The following is a 25,184-nucleotide window of genomic DNA, read 5'->3' as shown; positions in this document are numbered from 1 at the left end:
TTTCCCGACCTCCTTAGTGAGGTTGCTTTGGGACAACCTAGGCTCTAGAGAGCCACGCAGAGCATGGGAGGGCTCCTCCCTTCGGGTCTGCCCCTCCATTTCTGGGCATTGTATACTTCTTGGTGTGCTCTGCTCCCGCTAGCCCCTCCCTCCTTCAACCTGCAAAACTGCTCGATCATTCCTGCTCAGTCAGGCATGCTTTCAGGCTCATTTTTCTCCTTTCTTTGTTACTGTACCTGCAAACAAGATTTCTATTATTTGAGAACTAAATCAAGTAACTAAATCAGGCCTTCTCCTCTAGTAACTAATATTTGGACGATGTTAGGGTCTCCTCCAGGCCATTAACATCTACTCTAGTGTGTTTGAAAGCTATTTGGTTCCTAAGTTCTCATGTTAATCATGAAGCTGAATATAGTTCTTTCAAGCCATCACTGCTGGACTACCCATGATGTCTAGTTTCTCATCTGATACTGGGGGCAGGCTTACTAAGTGAAATCTTGCCCAGTAATTACTCCTGCACATTTATTTACATTCTAGTATTACTAAAGCTTTTTTTGAAATAAAATACATCAGAAGTTGAAAACTTCTTAAATCCTTTTTTACTCTTACCAATGATTTTTTTCTTCAAAAGCAATTCTTACAGTAGAACATCCATTCTAATGCAAAAGTTAGATAAAACTTTTAATGGAAATATAATATAGCCATTTTAATAAAATTATATAATGCCATTAGTGCCTAAATTTCTTTTTCATTGAATAATATAAAAGAATCTTGCAGGGCCTTTCTTCTTATGAGATGCCTGGCTCGTTAACTGCATCCACATCCAGAAATCATAAGTGCTTAAAACCCAAGAGTCTTAACTCGTACATAGAAAACTGTCTTACAGGAAATCCAACTCAGTGTCTTACTGAAGGGTCTGCTATTTTATATTTATTTATTTTCCTAATGTGTTGTCATTGCAGTTTCAATGTGGATTAATTATGGATAGATGTTACATCTCTTTTTGGTAAATTCTTTCCTGTAAGAAATAAATATTTTGGTTTTTTTTTCACTTTTGAACTAAATATAATTTTTTTGGTCCTTTAAAATGGCTTTAAGTAAAATAACCCAGAATGCATTTGGATATAATAAAGCACTAAAGCATATGCAACCTCATTTTTGTGGTGATAGGTGAGGAATCTCTACACCCATCCATTTTGCCTTTTGGTTAGAACAAAAGTCAGCTTCAAAGGAATAGAAAAGGAAAAATATAAAACTTTTCTGAAGACAAGTTTTAGGGAAGAAACACAACAAATTTAAGTGAAGATTCAAGCTACAATTGGGCAGATTAGATTAATAAAGGAATCCTTTTCAAGGCAAAGAAAATATTCAAGACACCAAGTCTGGAGTGGGCATCCTCATTCAAGCATTTTACCGTGGCTCAGACGTTGATAGTTGGTGGTTACATTTAGGTTTCTATCCTTTGGATTACACCAGTCATATACTTCATTGTATATCATATACAATTTATTTATTTAATGAAGTAGAAGCACGGAGCACAGAAATGCAAGGGAAGCATTGAGAAGCCCAGGAAGGTTGCATTCTCTGATTAAAGGGGAACAGGGTGGCAGGGTTCGGATCTAGGACTTAGTACCACCAAGGAGTCAAGAACAGATGTTCCTCTGGTAGGTAAATGGGATGAAATCATCCTCATTCAAAATTCAAATTCCCAAACATGGGCTATAGGTGGAGGCAGAGCCCTGGCCTAGCTTACTGCACTAAATAGTTTCATACTGAAAAATAACTAATAAGCAAATACATAAACCCGTGAAAATTAAACAGTGAACAGACAAGTGGTTTTCATGTAAGTTAATCTCTGAGAGCTGAATAAAACCAATTTAAATATAAAAAAATCATACATGAAAATGTAATAGTACTGACTTCTAATGCCAGCACTCAGAAAGACTGAGAATTTAAGGTCAACCTTCATTATATAATGAGTTCAAGGGCTGCCTTAGCTGCCTCTGTAGTAAGACTGTCTCAAAAAACAAAACAATGAAAAAGTATCTAAAAGTGTGGGCTGTATGTAGGTCCAGAACAGAGTCCCTGTCTAGCATGCATGAGGCCTCAAGTTTGATCGCCAACATGGGGAAAATACCATATAATCCATTTTCTGATAGTCTTCCTTCAAGAGCATTTCTAGGGTTGGTGTCATGGTGCATAGCTGGGATCCCAGCACTTGGATGATGAAGGGAAGAGAACCACATATTCTGGGGCCTGGAAGGCAGACCCTGCTTCAAAGTAAAAAAGAGGAGGAGGAGGGAGGAGGAGGAAGAGGAGGAGGAGGAGGAAAGAAAATGGCTATGTCTCTAACCTAAGATCAAACTAGGCAACTACTGATGGGTAACATTTTAATCTGAGGTGGCACTACTTTTTACCTAATTATTCATTTCTTTTACCTCTTACTTTAGGTTGTATTTACCTGCTTACTCATTTTAAAACATAACTAAGAAACAGTAAGCATTAAAGGATTTCTGAAATGGAAAAAAAGGTATAGCTAGTTTCTGGAACTATCTTCAGTCTTTTGATTTGACTGGGTTTGGGGTTTCCTTTTTTGTAAAATGTGGATTATATTAGACAGGCACTGTGCAGGTGAGGACATGGGTAGCCCTGGCCTCCTGTTCATCTCATGGAGAGATGGGAGAAGGACAACCAAACAGAACTTTTGCAGTGGGTGGCCAGTGTTCTGATCTAAACAAAGGTTGTCAGGCAAGAGTCCAAGTCCAAGGCTGCGGGGTCATCTGGCTTTCCAAGGGAAGCTGGAATGCTACTTGTAATGTAAAATCTTTTAATTGTTAAGTCTTTGAAACCATTGAAAAATATCTAAGATACAGCACAGCCCCCTGGCTAGTACTGTTGAGGAATACTATAAAATACTGTGGCTGGTTTCATTTAAACCATGAACTAAGTTTGCCCCATTGAAGACTCTTTTTCATCCTAAAACTATGTCTAATTTTCACCTTTCTCAGCCATCTGGAAACAACCCAAGTTATAGCCAGAAGACACTAATTACAGGGCATCCTGGACTGTCTTAAGAAAGTGTGCAGTGGAATGCTTGAATGGGCACCTGGCTGTGAAACCATAAACTGCTTATCCATCCTCAGTAAATCTTGACCAATGATTATTATGTCTGTATACCTGAACTATAATTAAATGTAGCTAAAATATAATGTTGTGGAATATTAGTCTAAGATGTGTTAAATTTGTTTATGCTGTGGAATATTTGTTTAATGATGCAAAAATGCATTGCATTCTTTTATGTTGCATTTGTTTAACTCTGTGAAGCTGTGTTACTTTGCCTGCCTAAAACACCTAATTGGCCTAATAAAGAGCTGAATAGTCAATAGCTAGGCAGGAAAAAGGATAGGCGGGGCTGCCAGGCAGAGAGAATAAATAGGAGGGAAAATCTAGGCTTGAGAGAAGAAGAGAGAAGAGTGAAAAAAAGGAGGATAGGAAGACTCCAGGGACCAGCCACCCAGCCATACAACTAGCTATGAAGTAAGAAGTGAAGAAGAAAGGTAAAAAGTTCAGAGGCAGAATGTAGTTGAAGAGAAACGGGTTCATTTAAGTTAGAAACCTGGCTAGAAATAAGCCAAGTTAAGGCCGGGCATTCATACTTAAGAAGAGTCTCTGTGTATTTATTTAGGAGCTGGGTGGCAGGCTCCCAAAGAGAAAAAAAAAAACTACAGTATAAGAATAATAAGATTGCTTGTTATTCATTAAAATTTATCCCCAGTGTTGGCGATAAACCTAGGGCTTCCAACATGCTAGGCAGTATGCATTACTAAGCTTACTAAGTACATTTTGTAAGTGATATGGTATGTATTTTCATGTCATGGGGCAACACAATAGAGGTAGCTAACTAGAATATATATATATATTCTCATCCTTCCACATATTATAAAGACATAAGTAATCTTTCTTTACCTCTCTGCCAAAACTCATTTGATGTTTGAATGCTTGGACTCTTATCCTGTCCTTTTGGGTAGATAAATCTAACAGAATCTTGCTGAATTAATTTTAAAAAGGTCATTATGATTTATAAAATCTAATTTGGCATACATGTATACAAAATTGGTATCCACACATGTTTAAATATAAAAGATTCTCTTCAGAAAGACCCTTCAGCTCTGTTCATTAGTGTATTTCTTAGTTACTAGATTTCTGGCCTTTTGGTTGAGTTATCTTCTGCTGTGTTGCTATTCTGGAAAAATTAGAAAGTTCCACTTGGCATTTTATACAATACTGACTCACTTGATATTTCTAGATTATTAAAGGCCTAAGTATTTATAGACTAGTACAATGATCCCCCGCTCCTCTTCATCCCCTTTCTGGGAAGAGGCCCACAGGCAGGGGATTTCTTAAGATACAGGAGGGCACCCTTGGACTGAAGCGGGTGTCTTTGTGCTGCTGCTAATCCCAGGACTTTGGGCAAGCAGGCCCAGCATTTGTTGATTCTCTCCGTGTGCCAGGTGGTTATGCACAATGCTCTTAATCCACACACCATCCCCATAAAGTACCTATTTTGAGCCTCATGGTACAGGTAAGGAAACAGGCTCAGAGATTTTGGAGGCGATTGAACTCAACTCATTGTGTGCTCTCTATTTTCTGCACTGCTTCCTGGTACACCCCAGGCAGTAGAGCAGAGTGATGGTCCACTGGTCCTTCACTGTCTCATCTGCAAATCTCAGGAGTGAGATGAGGCGATCAAGAAGGTCTGCTTGACTTCTGATGGCTCTGGCTGACTGTTTTATGGCTTTCTCATAGGTAGTATATGACTCATTCTTGGGCGAAACCCTCTTTAGATGTTTTTAGATAGTTCTGATCCTCCTGGCTGGGATTTTGAAACAGGATGTTGACAGATATACTTAATATTAATCTTGTCTCCTGAGGTATTCGGATTCTTGCCAATTCTTTGTCACTTGAAACAATGGGCAGCATTATTTTCTTTGCCCTTCTATTTGCACACGATTCTACTCTGCACTACTTCTTCTCCTAACCCTGAGCTGTGGCTTTATATTGAATCAAATTCTTGTGTATACTTTAAAATAATCATTCCGTGTACATCTCACCAACAATAGTATAGATTTCTGCATGTTGAAATCCATGATTACTTAGGCTCTCCTTAAAACACTATGTAAAACACTGACACATTAAAGGAGAAAACACTGGACCCACAACAAGGTGGATGCCAGCAGATCACGCTGCCAGTCACCAAATGAATTATAAAGCTATTTTGAGCACCAATTTCCATTCTAATAACAACTTTAGTGATCATGTAAAATAATGATTTTTCCCCCTTTGAAACAGGTTGGTTGAAACAGGCTGTCCTCATGCTCAGTATGTAGCTGAGGATGACCTTGAACTTTTGGAACTGACCCTTCTGCATCTGCCTTCTCAGTGCAAGGGTAATAGATATGTACCTCCATGGCTTGTTTTTTTCAGCGCTGGGGATTGGTCCCAGGGCTTCATGCATGCCAAACAGGCATTCTGTCAACGGAGCTACATCTCAGCACCCAATAAGTGGTTTATTTATAACGTTTTTCTCTATAAATATTGCTCATAATTGCCCTATCACCCTTCTCTTCCCGAATAAAATTTAAACTTCTCTGTATCACCCCTTTCCTATACATATTTCTTAATGTAGTTTATTCTACCTCAACATCTAAGAATAATTTAGGAGATACATTCTTCAAGAATTTTCTTCCGCCAGGAAGTGGTGGCGCACACCTTTAATCCCAGCACTTGGGAGGCAGAGGCAGGTGGATCTCTGTGAGTTCGAGGCCAGCCTGGGCTACCAAGTGAGTTCTAGGAAAGGCACAAAGCTACACAAGAGAAACCCTGTCTCGAAAAAAAAAAAAAAAAAAAAAAGAATTTTCTTCCATTTAATGTGTAATGACATCAGTCAAGTTTGATTGTGACTGAGAGATATCTTTCTTTAGTCTTACCCCATGTCATTAAGTCAATCTGTGGTCACTTAAAAAAAAACAAAAACCAGCAACTAGAGGGTATAAAATGTAAGGTCTAGAGTTCAAAAATAAAATCTTTGACAAACTGATGATAATTTCATTTACAATCTGTTTGTTTATTGATTTATAATGATTATTCAGCTCAGGGTCTTGCACATGATAAGCCTGGTGTTTTCTTTTTTCTGTTGCTGTGATAAGCACCATGACTTACAGCAACTTGGGAAGGAAAGGATTTATTCCATCTTATAACTCCCAGTTGAGAGACCATCAGAGTGAAGTCAGGGCAGGAACTGAAGGCAGGAATTGGAGGTAGTAGCTGAAGCAGAGGCCATGGAAAAATGATGCTGCTGCTGGCTTTTCCTCATGGCTTGTTCAGCCTGCTTTCTCTATAACCCAGGACCACCTGCCCAGGGGTGGTACCACCCACAGTGGTCTGGACCCTCCCACATCAATCATTAGTCAAGAAAATGCCCCACAGGCCTGCTTATAAGCCAACCTGATGGAGGCATTTTCTCAATTGAGTTTCCCTCTTCCCAGATGACCCAGTTTGTGTCAAGTTGATGAAACCCAGCCAGCACATCCATGCTATATCACTGAGCTGTACTTCACTCAAAAATCTGCTATCCTTTTGATGAAACATGTTTTCAGCCATAGATATCCCTAAGATTTATTTATGACACTGATTTAAGAGTCATGTTAATGAAACATGGAATTCGAAGGCATGAATATTGGTGTGCCCTGCTTTCCAAGCCATATTTGGATTTTTACTAATGTATAGGCATTATATACAGTGCTAGGCTTCATAAAGACAACTTGCTTCAAGTACATTATATACTTTGACTACATTCACCCGCTCCTACTCCTTCTTCTTACCCCTCCCTGACTAGTCATTTTCTTCCCCCATCTCTCTTTATAAAAAAAATTCCATGGCCCATAAATAAGAGAAAGTGTAATTTTTTTAAATGTCTGGCTTATTTTTTTTTAGTATGATTATCCTTTGTTCCATCCATTTTCCAGCAAATGGCCTGATTAAGTTCTTCTTCATGGCTGATTAAATTCCATTATGTAACTTATAATATAATATAATAAACATAACATAATATAATATAATACATATAATATCTACTATTTTTGCTATCCATTCTTCTAATGAAGAAAACCTAGGTTGATTCTGTAACTTAGTCATTCTCAGTAGTACTGTAATAAACATGGTATGTACGTGCCACAGGTATGTTGAATTACAGTCAGATGTTCTGTAGCTGCTTCCTATGGTAAATATATATATACACACATATATAAATACAATATATACATATATAATATTGTATATATGTATATACTGAAAAATACTCTGGACCAATTTCCATAATGTTTGGTCCAGTTCACATTTCTCCCAACAATGCCTAATGGTCCTTCTTTCCCCATCCTTCTTAGCATTTGCAGTTTCTATTTTCTTAATGATTTCTCTACTGACTGGGGTGATATAAAAATCTCAATGTGGTTTTAATTTGCATTTGCCTTATACTTAAGGATATTGAGCATTTTTTCACATTTATTGGTCATTTGTATTTCATCTATTCAGGACTGGCTATTTATTTCATTAGCCTCTTTATTGATTTTTTTGTAGTTTAGTTATTTGAATTGTGTATTTTGGATATAATCTTGTCAGATGTATAGCTAGCAGAGATTTTCTTCCATTCTGTAGCCTGCCTCTTACTAGTTTCCCTCATTTTGTAAGTCTTTTAATTTCATGCAATACCATTTGTCTGTTCTTGGTATTGTTTCTTGAGCTACTAGGGTCCTGTTCAGAAATTCTCTGCGTCAGCCTGGATCTTGAAGTACTTTGATTATATTGCCCCCTGAAAGTTTTGCTTCGGGTGTTATATGGAGGTCTTTTATCTGTTTTGAATGGATTTTTCTCTACAGGGTCAGAGGTTACGTTCTAGCTTCATTTCTTTCTGTGTAGATACGCAGTGTTCCGGCGCCATTTAACAAAAAGGGGCTGACTTTCATCCAACGTAGATGTTTTTGAAATCTCTGTGGAAAGTCGGGCACTTGTACTTGTGAGTTTACTTCTGGCTCTGTCTTTTCCTGTTTCATCGATCTACACATCTGCTTTTGTTCCAGTCCCACATACTTTTTGTTCCTATGGCTCGGATCACCTGAATTCAGGAGTGATGATATCTCCAGCAACGTTCTTTTGCTTCAGGATTGTTCTGGCTATTTAGAATCTTTTGTGCCTCCGTGTCGATTTTAGGATTTCTTTTCCTGTTTTATTTGCTACTTTTTCTGAAAAATTTTGGAACGTTGATTGGGATTGGGTTGGATCTGCAGATCACTTCTGGTAATGCAGCCAACGTCTGCCACTCCACAAGAACGTGTGGCCTGCCCATCTTACGCCAGTTTCTTCAATTTCTTTCTTCAGTGTCTTACAGCCTTCATTGTAGGACTTTCACTTCTCTGATTACTTTTATTCCTAAATATTTTATATTTGAAACTATTGTGGGTTGATTATTTTATTGATTTCTTTCTCAGTATGATCATTATCAGTGTATGAAAAAGCTATTGATTTTTGTATGCTGGTTTTGTGGCCCTGATACTTTACTGAATATGTTTTTAAGTTCTAAAAGTGTTCTGGTGAGGTCTTTAGAATCTGTCTTGCATAAGATCATATATTTGCAAGCAGGGATAATTTGTCTTTTTCTGTGAATATTATATCCTTTTTATTTCTTTCTTTTGTCTTACCGCTTTAACTAAAACTTAAAGGAGCATATTGAGGAAGAGTGGAGAAAGCACTCATTCCTGATCGTAGTGAGGATGCTTTAACTTCTCCCAAGTTAGTGCTGCCTTGACTACAAGTTTGCCATAGGATGCCTCGATTGGTCAAGGTAATTTCCTTCAATTCCTAGGTTCTTCAGGGCATTTGTCATGAACGGTTGTTGGACTTTACCAAAAGTCTTTTCAGTGTCTATTGAGATGATTATATTATTTCTATTCAGTAAGCTGTTGATGTGATATATTACATTTTTTATTTGTGCATGTTAAGCCAACCTTGTAAACCTGAAATAAAGTTACAGAAGCTCACTTACCTGATGAATGACATTTTTGATATATCAGTAGATTTTGTTTGCAGATATTTTATTGAGAATTTTTACACCCATGCTCATCAAGAGGATTGACATATAACTTATTTTTTTTCCATGCTCTTGTCTGGCTTTGATATTAATGTAAAACTTGCTTTTTAAAATTGATATTGGGAAGATTTCTTACCTTTCCATTTTATAGCATAGTTTGAGGAACATTTATTATTACTTCTTTAAGTTTCTGATAGAACTCAGCTGCAAATTTGTTTTTTTTTAGTTGGGAAAATTTAATTATTGCTTTAATCTTGCTGCTTATTACAGATATATTTAAGTTGTTTATATCTTCTTGATTTAATTTTGTAAGTTATATGTGTGCAGAATTTTAAACATTTCTTTTAGATTTTACAAGTTTTAGAACATAAATTTTCAAAGCAGTTTCTAATTACCTTTTCATTTGTTTGGTGGTTATCAGACTATTTCCTCTTTCATCTCTAATTTTGCTAATTTGGGTTCTTTATCTTTCTTTTGGTTAGTTTGACTAAGGGTTTTTAATTTTGCTTATCTTTTCAGAGAGTCAACTTTGTTTCATTAACTTTTTCTTGCCCTTTTTACTTCCATTTCATAAATTTCTGATATGTGTTACCCCTTTTCCATTTCCTGATTTGGGGTTTGACTTGTTCTTGTGTTCATAAGATGTAGGGCATCTTAGTTACTGTTCTATTGCTGTGATGAAACACCAGGACCAAGGTGACTTATAAAAGGAAGCACTTAATTGGAGGGTTGCTTATAGTTTCTGAGGGCCAGTCCAAGCCCATCATGGCAGGTCACACAGCAGCAGGAAGGCGTGGTGCCAGAGTAGGAGCTGAGAGTTGACATCTGATCCAGAAACAGGAGGCAGTGAGAGTGAGACTGGGCTTGGTGTGGGCTTTTGAAACTAAAAAACCCACCCCCCAGTGACACACCTCCTCTAACAAGGCCACACTTCCTAACTGTTCCAAAATACTTAAGCAACTAGGATCCAAGCATTCAAATATATGAGCTTATAGGGGCCATTCTCATTCAAACCACCATGGGGCAGGAGTGACCAGTAAGTTATTTATTTGAGATTTCTCTCATTTTAAACAATATAGATATTTATAGTTAAACTTTCTTCTTAGGACTGCTTTCATTGTATCCCACATATCCTGGTTCATTGTGGTCATCAAAGAAATATGGAGATAAATATAAAAATTCCTCAATAAAGTAAAACCCCAAACAGTGTGCCTTTAGCTGGAAATCACTTAACTCCTTACATATCCAGGATCTGTAGTTCTGTCCTTTTAAAAAGATCTCACATTCATCTATATTCTGCTTGTCCTTTCCTGTCAATTTATCTTTGTCATATTCTGAATGTTCTAATTTATAAACCTTGTCTTCCAGCCCTGATATTCTAGTTTCTATTAATTTATTTTCTTTTGATGGGTTTTTCCATGGAGCTTACTTTCGTTTTGAAAAATTGAGTTTCATTCATGCATCTACATACTCTAGGTCTCCTCCTCTTCCCCCCAATACTCCTCCATGTCCCTCACCAGGTTTCCCATTCAGCTTCACATGTTCTGCTTTTTTAAAACTACTGAGTCCACTTAGTGCTACCTGTACACATGTGAGTGTTGGACCATTTACTGGAGGTGTAGGGACCCTCCCATGTTCTACATCCCTGAAGAAAACTCCCACTCCCTCTGCAGTCATCAATGCCAATACCTTCTCAGCTACAGGTGGGACTTTATTCCCAACTCTGCGCTGGGATTTGTCTGGCTTGATTGTGTGCAGGTTTTATGTGCGCCATCACAACATCTTTGAGTTCCTGTGTGCAACAACCCAGTAGCTTCTGGGGAATAGTGTCTCATTGTAGCCAACTACTACTAATTTTGGCTCTGACAGTCTTTCCACTTCCTCCTCCAAGATGATCCTTTAGCCTTGGGAGGAAGGACATGATATAAATGTCCCATTTAGGACTTGTCACTCTGCAATCTCTTATTCGCTGCATGTTGACCAGTTGCAGGTCTCTGCTGCAAAAAGAAGCTTCTCTGATTAAGGTTGAAAGATTTTAATCTATGGGTGTAGTGATGTGTCTTTAGGAGTCAGGTTAATATGATAATCATTCTGAGTGAGGTAACAGAACCAGGAAGATAAACATCATATGTTCTTTCTCACATGTGAAATCCACTGAAGTTTTTTGTTTGATTTATTGGATCAAATAGAAATTTTAGTATTTCTATTTTGTTTTTTTTTTTTAGCACTTTTATCACTATTTCTTCATTGAATTCCCTATATTGACTTCCTTAGTTCATTTTGCCTGTGCATGCTCTTCTTGAATCCATGCAAGGATGTACTCATTTCTTCTTTGATGATATTAATATTATACTCTTTTTAAAATGCTTAAAAGTTATTTACTTTATTACATGCAGACAAAATACTCACACACATAAAAAAGTATGTGTGTGCACCACATGTGTGCCTGGTGCCTGCAGAGGTAAGAAGTTGTTGGATCCCTGGGACTGGAGTTACCATGGTTGTGAGATGTCATGTAGATACTGGGAGTCAAACCCAGGTTCTTAGCAAGAGTAGAAAGTGCTCTTCATCACCAAGTCAACTCTCCAGACCTTGAATACTCTTATAGTAATTCTTTTGAATTCTTTGTCTGCAATTTCATCTAATCCATTCTTGTTGGAGGCATTACTGTACAGTTAGTGGTTTTGTTTTTGTTTGTTTGTTTTTGAATAGTCATGTTGCCTTGGATCTTTGTGTTTTTATATTTGGACTTGTTTGTTGCTGGGTTAAAAACACTATCACCTCTACTCTTTTAGTGAAAATATTTACAATGTTAAAATTGGACTAAGATGTAGTAGCGCTAAGGTACTATTTTTTATCTCTGGGAATGCAGTTCAGTAGTTTGACATTCAGCCCACATGCTCAGGGCACCAGGATCAATCTCTATACTATTCCACGAGTAAACCACTATCTGCAGAAACAACCACAGCTAACAAATAATCCGCTATAAAAATATAGTAAATGAATAAATAGGTGTGGTAGCAGATATCTTTTATCCCAACATTCTGGAGGCAAAGACAGGATGGTCTGTAAGAGTATAAGGCCAACCTGGTCTACATAGAGATTTCAAGGCCAGCTCAGGCTACATAGTGAGATGTAGCTGGATGATATTACTGTGTGTATTAAGGTATTTCTTGAGAGCAAATTAACGTAAAGGAAATTTGTGAGTAAGATGGCAGTTAGAAATAGATTGACAAGCTAGGTGTGGTGGTGCACACCTTTTATCCCAGCACTTGGGAGCCAGAGGCAGGCGGATCTCTGAGTTTGAGGCCAGGCTGGTCTACAAAGCAAGTTGCAGGACAGCCATGGTTATACAGAGAAACTCTGTCTTGAAAAACCCAAAACCCAAAGCCAAAAACCAAAAACCAAGTGAACTGATTAATAGTATAAAGGGTAAAATGAAATGAATACTATCAGGTTGTGGCATACCTTCTTATACAAATAAGATAGATGCATATTGAGAATTAGCTGCCTTTTAATAGAAAACCTAGCATCTTGGGGTAGCCATTCCTTACCACCTGTGTGTGGGACCTAACACCCTGTAACTCGCAGATAGAAACCCTTCGAAACCTGTCAACTTAGCCAGCCACTAACTTCGACCAACACAAAAGCTAAGATAGCATCTGACGCCCGCAGCTGAGATTTCTCCACTGCACTGTGGCACACCTCTGATGCTTCCACCGAAGTATCTGACATTTGTTTTGCTACTATAAAGACTTCATGAAACTATTTCCATGTGGGAACATGGAATTTGGAGTAACTTAAACCTGTGTTCCAGAGCCATGGTCACTCATACGTGGCATCAGAATTAGCTTTCTCTTCTCCCTTTGAGGCAAAAGTTGTGTTTTTGCCTCAGCACCAGTCAATATTCCAGTATGGAAGGGAAAGGCTCCCGAGCCCCCAGCTCTACTTGAGGAACTGTTGACAGCTGAGAGCTGCTAGGGGAGGAAGAGTCAGGATGTTTTTAAGGGAATGGTCCGGACCGTGGGGGCTGACCAGGCTTCAGTGAATGACCCCATGACTGTGAGTATTTGCGCAGCATAGATTGGATATGGTGGGCTGTCAAAACCCAAAAAAGAGAAGATGAAGTGGAGAGAAGATATGGGGGAAGGGGAGCTGAGTATGATAAAAATACACTGTATGTGTCTATGAAATTCTTAAACAACTCATTTAAATTATTTATATATATATACACACACACATATGCACACATGTAATATAAAGCATTTGTTTTGCTTCTGAGGACTCATGTATTCAGCTTTCTTCCATATATGCACATACTAGGCACACATACACATTTTTTTCAATATCTTTTGCATCCTCTCCTTGGCTTCAGAAATTTCCTTTTTTGAGTTATAGCTGACAGTTTGTAGTAATCCAAGCTCAGATTGTGGTAAGGGACCCTTCCTTCCTTTAGCTGGTGGACTCCATTGAACATCCTCTAGACTGTAGACAGGGCTCCTTCCTTGTTCACTAGGAATAGGTATGGAAAACGTGGCCCCTAGAGCACATCTGGGCTATGCTTGGTGGAGCAGACTCGACCACTGGGCCCCAGTGCAGATGAAGTGCATGTGGCGGGACGTCCAGAGGGGCCCTGAAGGTTGCCTTGCTCTGTTGGCCAGTGGGTCTGAGATGCCGAAAAGCATTTGCAGAGGGTGTGAAGGGCTTGTCTTCTAGGTCCGATTTGCCCTGTAGCAGGGGCTCAGCTACACTCTAAGCAACTCTTTACCACCCCCTTCCCTGTCCTCTCACCCTTTTTCTTCTTATCCCCCTCTTTCCTTCCTGCCCCTTCCCCTCTCTTCCCCTCCCCTCTCCTCAGCCGCTTTCTTTCTTAAATTATCCCTGTCCTGGGTGTGTAGTCCAGAGCCTTACTCATACTAAGCGGGAACTCTACTCCTGACCTGTCCTATGTATCTTCTTGATTTCTTGGTATGTGCTCTGTGTGACTGTATTTGGTTGGGAAAGCTGGAGGCATAGCATGGTCATATGACACAGACAATGCATCTTTAAAAACCAACACTTCTTTCTAGACCAACACGTGTGGACAAGGCTATCTATACATTTAATAAATAGAGCATGGCATGTGTCTAACTCCATCCCAGAAGTAAATACAGAGCTCTTCCACTTGTCATACTGAATCAGGTTTTTTTTTTTTTAATCTTTTGGAAATTTGATTTCATGAGTCCATGTCCCCATAAGACATCTGCTCTTTAAGCCAAATTTACCCATATAACCAATGTAAGTAATCTCTACCTTCAGTGTCTTATCAAGAAACATCAAGTCCCTGAATAAAATCCAAAGATATTCCTGGGGAGCCAGAGGAGAGGATATCACTAATGTCCTTCCCTTGTCAACAAGAGAGGGAGCAGCCACATGGGTTTCGACAATTGTTTGCAGCCTCAAAGTGTCTGAAATCCATCTGCTGTTATTTAACGAAGGAGCGCCGGACACTGCTGAGTAAATTTCCTGGAAGAAGGCGCCTTCCTCCTCTGCCCTCCGCTTCAGGATTTAGCAGCATTCCCCAGCATTGCACGCAGCAGGGACCACAGTAAAGTAGGAAGCCTCTGCAAGGGATCCTGGTCCCATTCCCACGTGCCTTGTCTGACATTTAGCTCATGCTTGACCTTTCATCCAACCTCTCTGAATATAGAACCCAAGAGACTTTAAAAAAAAAGGGGGGGGGGAAGAAAAAGGAAATAAAACATTCCTAAGGGATAGACAGAAGGAAGGGAGCACCGTTTCCTGATGATGGTGTACTTCCAAAATTAGTCCCACAAACAAAGGACGGAGGGGACCTTGACATCACTGAATTCCCACAGCTGGTGTAGCTACAAATCCTGGCCCCCAACCCAAAGCTTTAGAGTGGATCTTCTTACCTTTCGTTCATTAGAAAAGAAACAGATTTCCAGAATGTTCATAAAGGAAGTGCCTAATTAAACAGTGATGAAACTGATAAGGAGAAAGAGAAGACGAGGTGTTCTTTCCTGACGGGACAGTAAATGGCTCTCCTCCCTGCTTTTATGAGATTTAACTAAGGCAGAGCAGAGGGGACCATGACAGGTGTACTCCTCAGTCCCGAAGGCTTCCCCCTCTCCCTTTATCTGACTGTGTTCCCTTGTTGCCCTCTGGCACAAGGCTCAGATGTGGACTACAATAACAGCCTGTGACCTCAGCCACAGCAATTGATCCAAGGCTCATCAATGTCGGTTAAGTGTGGCCAATTTTCCCCCTGAGATTTCTCTACAGACTCGAAGAGAAACGGGCCCCCCTAGAATTGGATATACAGTAAGGCTTTTTGGTTGCAAACACTACAATCCAATGCTCACTACCTTTAGAGAAATTTAGAGTATGAATTTAGATCGGCATATAAGATAGCCAGAACTGAAGGAAATCCTTGATAAAGGCAAAGAGCATGGGGCTGCAGTTGAGACACAGGTACCAAAACCATTAGACAATTTCCTCAGACGCCAGGGGCCAACTTCCAGAGCAATTAGCTCTGGCGTTTTGCTGTCTTCCCACATCAACTGAGCTCAAGATTCAAGGTCCTAGGACAATCCAGTATGATTGGCTAACCTACATGCGACCTCTACACAAGGGAAGAGAGACACCTCACCTGCCAGCTCCACAACACTACAGAGAATAAGGGGGGGGCGGTCCCCAAAGGAAAATCATACTCCATTACAGAAAGGAGGGGAAGGCTTTTCTGCACAGGCCGAAACAGCAGATGGTTGAGTACAGACTGTGAGCCAGGACCTCCTGGGAATCCATTCCTAGCCTATGCCTACCATAGACGAAGCCAACACCCACAGAGGAACCAGCTGAGTAGTTCCCAGGCCCGTGGCTCAGCACTCCGAGCCAGCCTTGGCAGCTAAAAATTTGCTTCCCACTCACATTGGTTTTATTTCTGTTTCTGTCACTTGCAGCCAATAAAATTCCAATCTCTGCCTAGTTTATAAGTCGGTGCTTTTTAGGCCTGGAGGTCTCTGAAGTGTCATTTTGAAAAGGAACACTATCCTTAATTTGTGCATACTGAATTAGGCTCCAGCCTCCACCCAGATGGAGCAACGTTTGTTTCTTGGGATCTTGTGCAATGGATTGCTCAGCTTCGTGGGGACTCTTGGGGCCAGTGCCAAGTCTCCTAGAGACTTGTGAGAAGGTTTTGGTTTTGGGGTTCAGTGGGTCTGTTTAGGGACGAGTTGAGTGGATAGAGGAGGCAACCTACCAGATAGTGTCTAAGTGAACCTGTTTCTGTCAGGCACATATTAAACCCTTGAGAAGCCAGTATTGGGAAGTGCTTCCCTGACCTGATCACAGTTGTGCTTTCTCCAAGTCTTTGCTGTCCAGCCCTGGCTCTTATTGCTCTAAATATAAATGACCCCACTTCAGAGGAGCCTCTGTTTGAGAAAATTCTGTGGCATTGCTTGCATTTTTGCAAGCATCTGGGGACAGACACCTGCTGGGAGAGAAATCATCATCTTTTGTTTCCCCCAAAGTCTTATCTTTTTTTTTTTTTTTTTTTTTTTTTTTTTGTCAAGATAAAGACATCCTGCGTGGTAACTAGGATTGCCAGCTGCCTGCCTGTCCTCAGTAGCCATTAGAGTGACCCCCTTGCCATCCAATGACACAGGTGTTCAGGGGTGCTTTATTGTGAAAGATTCACAAATGGCTTACACTGTGAGGTGCCAGGGTTGGCCTGGCCACTTTCTGCATAACATGAGGTTGCCTGGTAAACTAGAACCCTGTGTTCGGAAAGAAGGTTGTCTGTAGGACTTCTAGTCAAGCCGCTGTTTGCTGGTCTGGGGGATAAGAGCGTTTGAAAAAGCTGTGGGTGAGGATAGAGTGGGATTGCTCAAAATCTCTGCACACTGGAGAGTTATTCAAGATGGAACTCAGTCCAGTACTTCCAAAATGACCTCTCTCTAAATGCTCTTAATTCTACCACATTAAGATCTAATTTATCTCTACTGTTCTTTCTTTGGGATATACTTGGAGACTCGGTAGGGTCTTAGTAGTTATTATACAGCAGTGGTGATTTTCAAATTGCTATTTGTTTGATTATAACTGAAGTTAAGCCAACAGAATATAATTCAGTATAATAATCATTTCAGAGGGGTTTAATGTATAAACTGTATTGGGGAAATGCCATAGTTAGCCTTGGGACATTTTCTTCATCTTCTAATCTCTAGTTCCTTAACTTGTAATTGCAACAGGAGTTTTGATCTTAAAGATGTTTGAAAAGGGCAGAGGAACATTGGAGAGGAAGTTTAGTCTGGAGCACTTAGGGTAAAAGATTCCCCTTAGAGTATTTTCACTTAGCTCTGGGATGATGGCAAAGTGACTTCTCTCCATTTTCTGAAGAAGATAGAAAGAAAAGCAACAGTTTGACTTTCAAAAGTCATGGGGGAATTTGCCCAGTGTTTGAAACTGAAATGTTACTTCTATTACAAATTCTCACCCCCACATGTGGCTGGCTCTATGCAGATATGAATCCTGGAAATGTCTGCACTGGGATATGCCAGCATCACCTAGAGAACGTCCTTTGTTTGTTTGTCTGGTTGGTTTTTTGGTTTGTTTGTTTTTTGAGACTTTGTGTAACAGCCCTGGCTGTCCTGGAACTCACTCTGGAGACCAGGCTGGCCTCGAACTCATAGAGATCCACCTGCCTCTGCCTCCTGAGTGCTGGGATTAAAGGAATGGGACATCACCACTGAGCAAGAATGTCCTTTAAATGGAAATAAAGTTAAAGATGGCTTGAGAGTTGATACAACTCTCCCTTGAGGAGCGGACCCAGGCGAGTAGATAGTTGTGCATCATAAGAAAAATGAATTAAAAAATTAAAAGACAACAAAATCTAAAGCTTGAAATAATACATAGTCTGGCTAAAGAGAGGAACCTTGTATGCTGTCAAGTAACTGTACTCACTCAACAACAGGTCTGGGGGCTGGGAAGGCATCTTGTAAAGTAATGGGTGAAAAGTGGTAAGGCACACACCTATGGGCATGTTAGAGGGAGGGTTGGATATGAGGGTGCTGACTGAATCAGTAGTAGCTTAGCCCCTGGACACAGTCCAGTTGGAGCAGACGGTTGGAGGGTGGAGGCTGTAGAAGAAGGGGCCTGCTTTGAAGAACTAGGTCACCGGGAGTGACTTCCAGGGCAGACTTGGCCTGGCCACTCCCTTCTTTACTTTGCTTCCCGCCCTCCACCCAGCGAACAACCTCGAAACAAGATTCTGCCACCACCACGATAGTCTCACCACGGGCCCAGAAAGCAAGGAGCCGAATGGGCTTGGCCTTAGGAAACCAAGAGCTGAGACAAGGCTTTCCCCACTTGACTTGTCCTGGCAGGTCTTTCTGTCACATTAACCCCTCTTCCCCCATGGGTAACTCTGTCTTCCTAAAGCAAAGAGGGCGAAGACTGTTCAATTCCTACACACTGTGATCTAAAGAGTAGATGGCCTCAGACTTTGAAAACCCCAGCACACTAGGCGTCCAGGGCTGCTGGCAGCCAACAAAGCTGTGAGCACTTCAGGGGAGGACTCTGGAAATGACAGGAGGAAGTTGCTTTGGGTTGTGACTATGTGCACAAAGTCAAACCCACAAGGACTAGGGCTGTAAGATGCCTGCTGTTCTCTTCTCTCTCTCTCTCTCTCTCTCTCTCTCTCTCTCTCTCTCTCTCTCCCTCTCTTTTAATAAACAAAGTGTTTTTATTCTCAGCTGAACTCGAGTGTAAGAAGAAAAACAGTTTGGCATCTCACTGTTCTCTCAATTCGAGCATAAATATGCTTCAAGATATTCCTAACATTCTGGAACAGTCTCTGATCAGAAGGCCCGAAAGGTGATCTGATGGCTTGGCAAACAAAGCAAACGGGAAAAACACGGCATGTTTGGGTAGCAGAGACATCTGTTTTATTTGGAAACAATTCCATTAATCCGTTAGGCTTGTAAGCATCGGTTTGTCTCTAACAGAGAAGTGGTGTCCTGGTAATCCAGGGACGTGAGCTGCTACTTAGAATCCACACTTTCCTTTCCTCAGTGGGAATTGTTATAATAAGCAAGCCACTGCTGTGGGTGGCCACCCCATCACTGACAGAGGCTGGAAGGGCCTTCCCCCAAACTGTGCTCTGTATCTCTTATGGGGTCTAAAATCCACTCTGGATAGTTATTTCTTGGACCATTAAAGGCCTTCTGTTCATTGATTTTTTTTTTTTTTTTTAAATCTACCTTTAAAGTGTAAACGTCCCTGGGATCGATGACTCATTAAGTATTTCATTATATTTTAACTTGACCACGAACTGACAGTGCATTGATATTGGTCTGATCTTTCTCCATTCCAGTAATGGGACAGCCCTTCCTTTAAGTTCAGCTCTATGCGCTTGCCAGGCAGAGATCTCTTTATTTCCCCACTTCATTTTCCCTCTACCCTGCCACCCAGTGGTGGGTGCAGGACCTAAGCTTATGCATCCATCATCCCCCAGCCCAGGCCACATAAGGATATCCAGAGATGGGTACCCAACTCAAGCCAGACAGCCTTCTCTCAGATGTTTTTCTAACTAGAACTGCTAGGAAAATGTTTGCTTTCTTCTTATCGGAAGTGATAAGTGCAGATAGCCACTGCTTATAGTCCGCCTTCTATCCTCTCCTGACATCTAACTGAAGATAGAGAAGGCTCCGTGCAGGAAGAAGCAGAGATGGATGATAAAGAGTACCCTGAGGGTACCTGAGACTCCACTTCATTAGATAATACTGTGCTCTTTCTTGACTTGTTTCCAAGAATCACAAATGATCCTTTCTCCTTAAGCTCTTATGCCTGGGCCATCTGCCATTTGGTCTGAGAACCCCAAACAAACATTTTACAAAAAATGACCCCAAGAAAACTAGTAGTGTAAATCTAGAAATGTGTGTGTGTGTGTGTGTGTGTGTGTGTGTGTGTGTGTGTGATGAGAGAGAGAGAGAGAGAGAGAGAGAGAGAGAGAGAGAGAGAGAGAGAGAGAGAAAGAGAGGAGAGAGAGAAAGAGAGATTTGGTCTCTTACACATAAGCCATCGTGTATTAAAAGTCCCTGGATATCTTTTCACACAATTTTGAAGAGATGAAAAGGCATGGCAGGGTGACCAGGTGTCTGAGAATGCCAAGTAATATTAGTCTGGACCACGATGGACTGTTGAGTTCAGGGTAAGGCTTCACAGTAGGGGCTGACTGATGAGTTAGAATTTGCTAATATTGATTTAAGAAGGGGTGGAGAGGCAGCTCAGAGGTTAAGAGCACTTATTGGTCTTGCAGCGGACCTGGGTTTGATCAGGTTTGGTTCCCAGTGCCCACATGGCAGCTCACAACAGCCTAGAACTCCAGTTCCAGGGGATCAGGCATCTGCTGGCTCCTGCAGACGTGTGGTGCATACATTCATACACACATACACATAGACATAATTTATTGTGTTCAGTTTCCTCACCAAATAAGACAAGCAACTTGTAGGACCACAATGGGCTGACAATGGCTGCTAAGATTTTTATTTATATCTTTTTATCAGTGTATCAGATAAAAGGGGAAGCTACTTTCTTCTTTCCTTCACCTCAATATTATTTAAATTTTGACCTACCTGAACATCCAAGAGGTCCTCACTTCAGAAGCATGTAGACTAAGACTGGACACACACAGGGAAGAGAGTAGCGTGGCTGGTGCCCAAGGATGACTGACATGCAAATTCATGAAACATTCCACACCCTTAAAAAATGCACTTTGTTGGAAAATGTCATCACGATGTCTAACGCAACTCACATGCTAATTAAAAACAAATAATCAAAAAAAAAATAAACTATCCAAGAACCCAGTTTATTACTAAAGGGCCGTTTTGGCCAAAATGGAAAGAATGAGAATTAGATGGCTTGCGTTAACACTTCTGCACTAGGTTTACCAAGCAGCTAAAAAGTGGGAAGTTTTTGTCAAGTGAGTTGGAGTTGGTCCTCCAGTGTTCTAGGATGACGGTTGGCTTCTTCTATGTGACCCTTGGAACTCTGGAATGGTGCCTGGAGTAAAGACCGTTACGTTGACAACATTCTCTAATGGATTTTGTGAGGATTTATGTTGGTCAAAGGGCAATTAAAAAATCTTTCTAAAAAAAAATTTCTTTCTATGCTGTTTTGATGAAAAAGAAAATCGCTACCTTTCCACATGTGCCCCAAGGTGACGTTGTGACTGACTTATCAGTTGCATTCTGGGAAATTGATATTCAGAATTGAAAATGAAAACCATCCGAGTATTAGTGGCACACACTTTTAATCCCAGCATTCAGGAGGCAGAGGCAGTAAAATCACTCAGTTCAAGGCCAGCTTGGTCTACAGGGCAAGAACTAGGACACAGATTCTGTCTCAAAAAAACTAAAAGGAAAAAAAAAAAAAGAAAAAGAAAACCAAATTCATATTCAAAGCTTTACCCTGTAGTTAGGATGCTGGGAGTGCCCCCTTCTGAAGCTACCACATCGCCTGCTTCTTCCTTCCCCCTTCTTCCCAAGTTGCTCCTCTTTTTCCAGCATTACTTATGAGTAGGAAAGGACTGGAGTAAGAACAATGGCATATTCCTGACTTTGCAGGCAGAGCACACAGCAAGTAATGACCTTTGCCCCTCCCCGGGGACCAGAGTTTAACCTGAGATCCTGGGTCAGAAGTGAGCTGCTGGAGACCAGAGAGAAAATGTCCTTGGTCTATCTATTGGGTTGAGAGGTGCATCTGCTTTAGTAGACGATGCTACCTGCCCAAGATGGCTTGCTCCTTTCTAACCAGGACTGAGCTAATCACCATCCTGAGCTTCATTTGATCTAATGGAGTCTGTCTGCACACTTGGCAGTTATTCTGAGAACAAGCGTGCATGGAATTCTCAGTAAACTGTCTAGCACATACTGTCGAATATTAACTTGAATTATTGCTAACGAAGACAACTTGACGGGTTTGTTTTGTTTTTCCCCTCTGGTGAGTTTATAGCTTCTTGGTAGCCAAAGTTTTTCTGTTTTTTCTAAATCAGTGTAAAGCCAGGAAGGGTGGCCTACGCCTACAACCACAGTCTCTGAAGGCTGACAGGAGATGATCAAAAGTTCAAAGCCAACTTAGGCTATGTGATGAGACTCTCCCTGTCTCAAATGTCACCACCAAAAAACCCTTTAAAAACTAATGTGGAAGGGCCTGACTGTGAACTCTTAGCACCCTCATAAAAAGCTGGACCAAGTGGTACATGTTTGTAACCCCCTACCAAGCTTGCTGGCCAGCCAGGGTAGCTGAAACTGTGACTCCAGGTTCAGTGAGAGACCCTGTCTCAAAAAAACAAGGAAGGAAGCAATGGAGAAAAGCTCTTGATATGAACCTTTGGCCATCACATGCATCTGTACATACACACATGCACATGCCTACACATCTATATAGCTAGTTCTGAATTACCCAGATTTCTTTCCCAAGTACCATACCCTATTGCTTCCTGCTTCATTCATCTACTGGCAAGAAAGAATTTCTTCTTTCCCTGTGCCTGGCTCGGCCTACTGCCGCTCCTGGCTCCATTCTAGGGTCCCAGACCTTGAAGTGCCCTGTTCTTCTTTTTCATGCTGTGCCCTTCCCTCTCTGCCACCCAGCTTAGCCAGTGACATTTCTAGATGCATTTCAGCCCAGCTCTCCATGTACAGAGACATCCCCTCTGAAACTGCTGGTTCCTTATCGCCCTGTCAAAAAGTCGTAGCAAATCCAGCCTGGAGTTCAGAGATCCTGCGCTGACTCAACTCACGTGTTGTCTTAACAGAGCCAGGCCAGGCTAGCATCTAGGCCAGAACGCTGCCAGGCACAGGACCCAGCATTTTGTTTTGCTGTCAATCCATCTATACGCATCACCCAGGACCAGGGGCCAGTGTGCACCTGTCACGTGGTAATACTAACCTCTAGGGAGAGGCCTTCCTTCACAGAGTGTCTTTATCTTCTCATTGAGTTCCAGGACAGTAATGGCAGCCTCTTGCTTAGCTATTGCCAAATCAGTTTGTAGCTTTTTCACTGTCTTTTTGTGCTTTAGTTTCTTAAAAAAAATAAGAATTTCCTGTCACTGGAGACAGCAGATGCATCAAAGGGATAAAAGGAATTAATCGTGTCTGGGCAAGCATGGCTTAAACACTCCATTCATCTAAGCCCACTCTCTCCATCATCAACTCTTTTAACTTTCTTGAAGGGGGGAGGGGGCTCGTCTGGATCTAAACCCTGTGGTTTGGATACTTCGAATAGAGGCAATTAGAGAAACTCTATTTGTCATTTAGCATTTACTACCAGGCTGCTATGGCTTCCAAGTATCAGGTTTCCAACCCAACCTGTGAGCAGATTCTGGAGAGACAACCAGAGCCTTGATTAGGAGTCCTGTCTCCCCTGACATTTGAATTTTATCTGCATTCAAATAAACTCTGGAATGCATGTTGCTCCCAGGAAGTGCAGAAATGTAGACATTTGCAGACACTTGTTGCTGCGGCTGTAAAGGGAACATGGTCAGGTCTAAACCTTCCTGGGAACTCTACTGGGAAGTATTTACATAACGGAAGGATTCACACTGAGCCTCTATGGATTTCAACGTGGATTTGATTTGTCAGAACTGGACTCATTTGCAGAGCTGGAGCCAGTTTGTTAGAATAAGCGCTGCTTTCGCACATTGGTGTTGCTTTTGGGTAGCTGCCTTTCCACTGGAGAGCTCACCTTGCCAAGTCTTTGTGGCCGATCATTAAGAAGCCCAGAGAATGAACAAAAAAACACTGCTTGTTGGACACACATCTTGAGATAGGGAAAGGAATGCTCACTAGGAAAGAACCCACTCTTCTCTGGCCTCTGAAGGGCGTGCACGCAGGCTCCAGGGAGTCAGCCTCTTGGTGTAAAAGCCAGTGAAATCAGCTAGCTAGTCGAACACAGGGTTAGAGTGGCACAGCTTCCAGGTTCTAAAGTTGGGTGATGAGACCAAGGGATGCAGCTAAGCGGGGAAGCATATATATTGAAAGCAAAGCAAGGGTTCCCTCACTAACATGGGAAAGCAAAATCAAAAGCAGATTGTCGAGCCTGGCACAGTTGCCCATGCCTGTAGTCCCAGCAACCCCTGGGAAACAGAGGGAAGACTAGCAACAGGTCAAGCTTACTCTAGGCTACATATCAGAGATCAAAGCTGGAGTGGGCCACACGCGGGAGACTATCACTTGAGAAATAAAAACAGAGATGGACTGTCTTTTAGATTTAACCCAGGATGATAAGAACATCATAAAATCTTTATTAATGACATAAAGATGGCTAAAAGCAAAAGAGCAATTCAAAGGAATGGTAGGTAGCAAAGGAGCCTTTATCCAGGGAGTAGGAGAGCTAGAATACGGCAGAGTTTACCCTTGGCAGTCCACAACCCAGGTACCCTGACTTCTCAGCAGCCTTCCTCATTTCATTGTGACACATCCCCTGATTATCAGGAATCATACCGGGTTGGTTGGCTGCTAAAATCAAGACCAGTAAAACCTTATAGTTTCTTCCCTCTTTCTGAGTGTCTAATCACTAAAACCATTCATGATTCACCCTGGGAAATAGCTAAGTTCCTGAAGAGACTGAGCTGAAGAGGGCATGTGTCAGGAGGTTAGTTGTTAAACTGTCGGGCAGATCTGCATCTCCTCCTCTCAGGAGCTGGCTTGAGCCAGTCTGTTCCTAAAGACCTTCTCCCCTTAAGGCAGGCAGGCAGCAAGGGCATCTGGGAGACACCTGACTGCTGCTCACTTTTCCTGTTGCGATCTCAAGAGTATTCCACACTCACACATGGATTTTCGCCATGCCTTTTACAACTCAGAACTTTGGAGATAGAAGACTATGGACGTGAACACTGCAGAAGTGGAGATGACGAAGAGATGTATAACCAAAGAGGAAGAGAAGGGAAATGTTGAACTAAGAGTAGAAAAAAGTGCTAATAATGAAGCGCAAGGCAAAGCACTGCGGATAGATGTAGTGACTGGGTCCGGTTATGCCGACAGGC

General features: G+C 41.3%; 1 protein-coding gene across 1 annotated transcript in view; it reads right to left on the bottom strand.

The window, feature by feature from the left end:
- Positions 1–25,184, bottom strand: part of Ccdc192 (coiled-coil domain containing 192) — a 206,713-nt gene that overhangs the window by 53,430 nt on the left and 128,099 nt on the right. The window contains exon 6 of the mRNA XM_028891617.2: positions 23,090–23,222. Coding sequence (XP_028747450.1) covers positions 23,090–23,222 — 133 coding nt within the window. The remainder of the gene's footprint in view (positions 1–23,089; positions 23,223–25,184) is intronic.

Source organism: Peromyscus leucopus, chromosome 19 (assembly GCF_004664715.2).
Source record: "Peromyscus leucopus breed LL Stock chromosome 19, UCI_PerLeu_2.1, whole genome shotgun sequence".
In the NCBI taxonomy this organism is placed as follows: domain Eukaryota; kingdom Metazoa; phylum Chordata; class Mammalia; order Rodentia; family Cricetidae; genus Peromyscus; species Peromyscus leucopus.
This window is presented reverse-complemented; position numbering and strand designations above follow the sequence as displayed.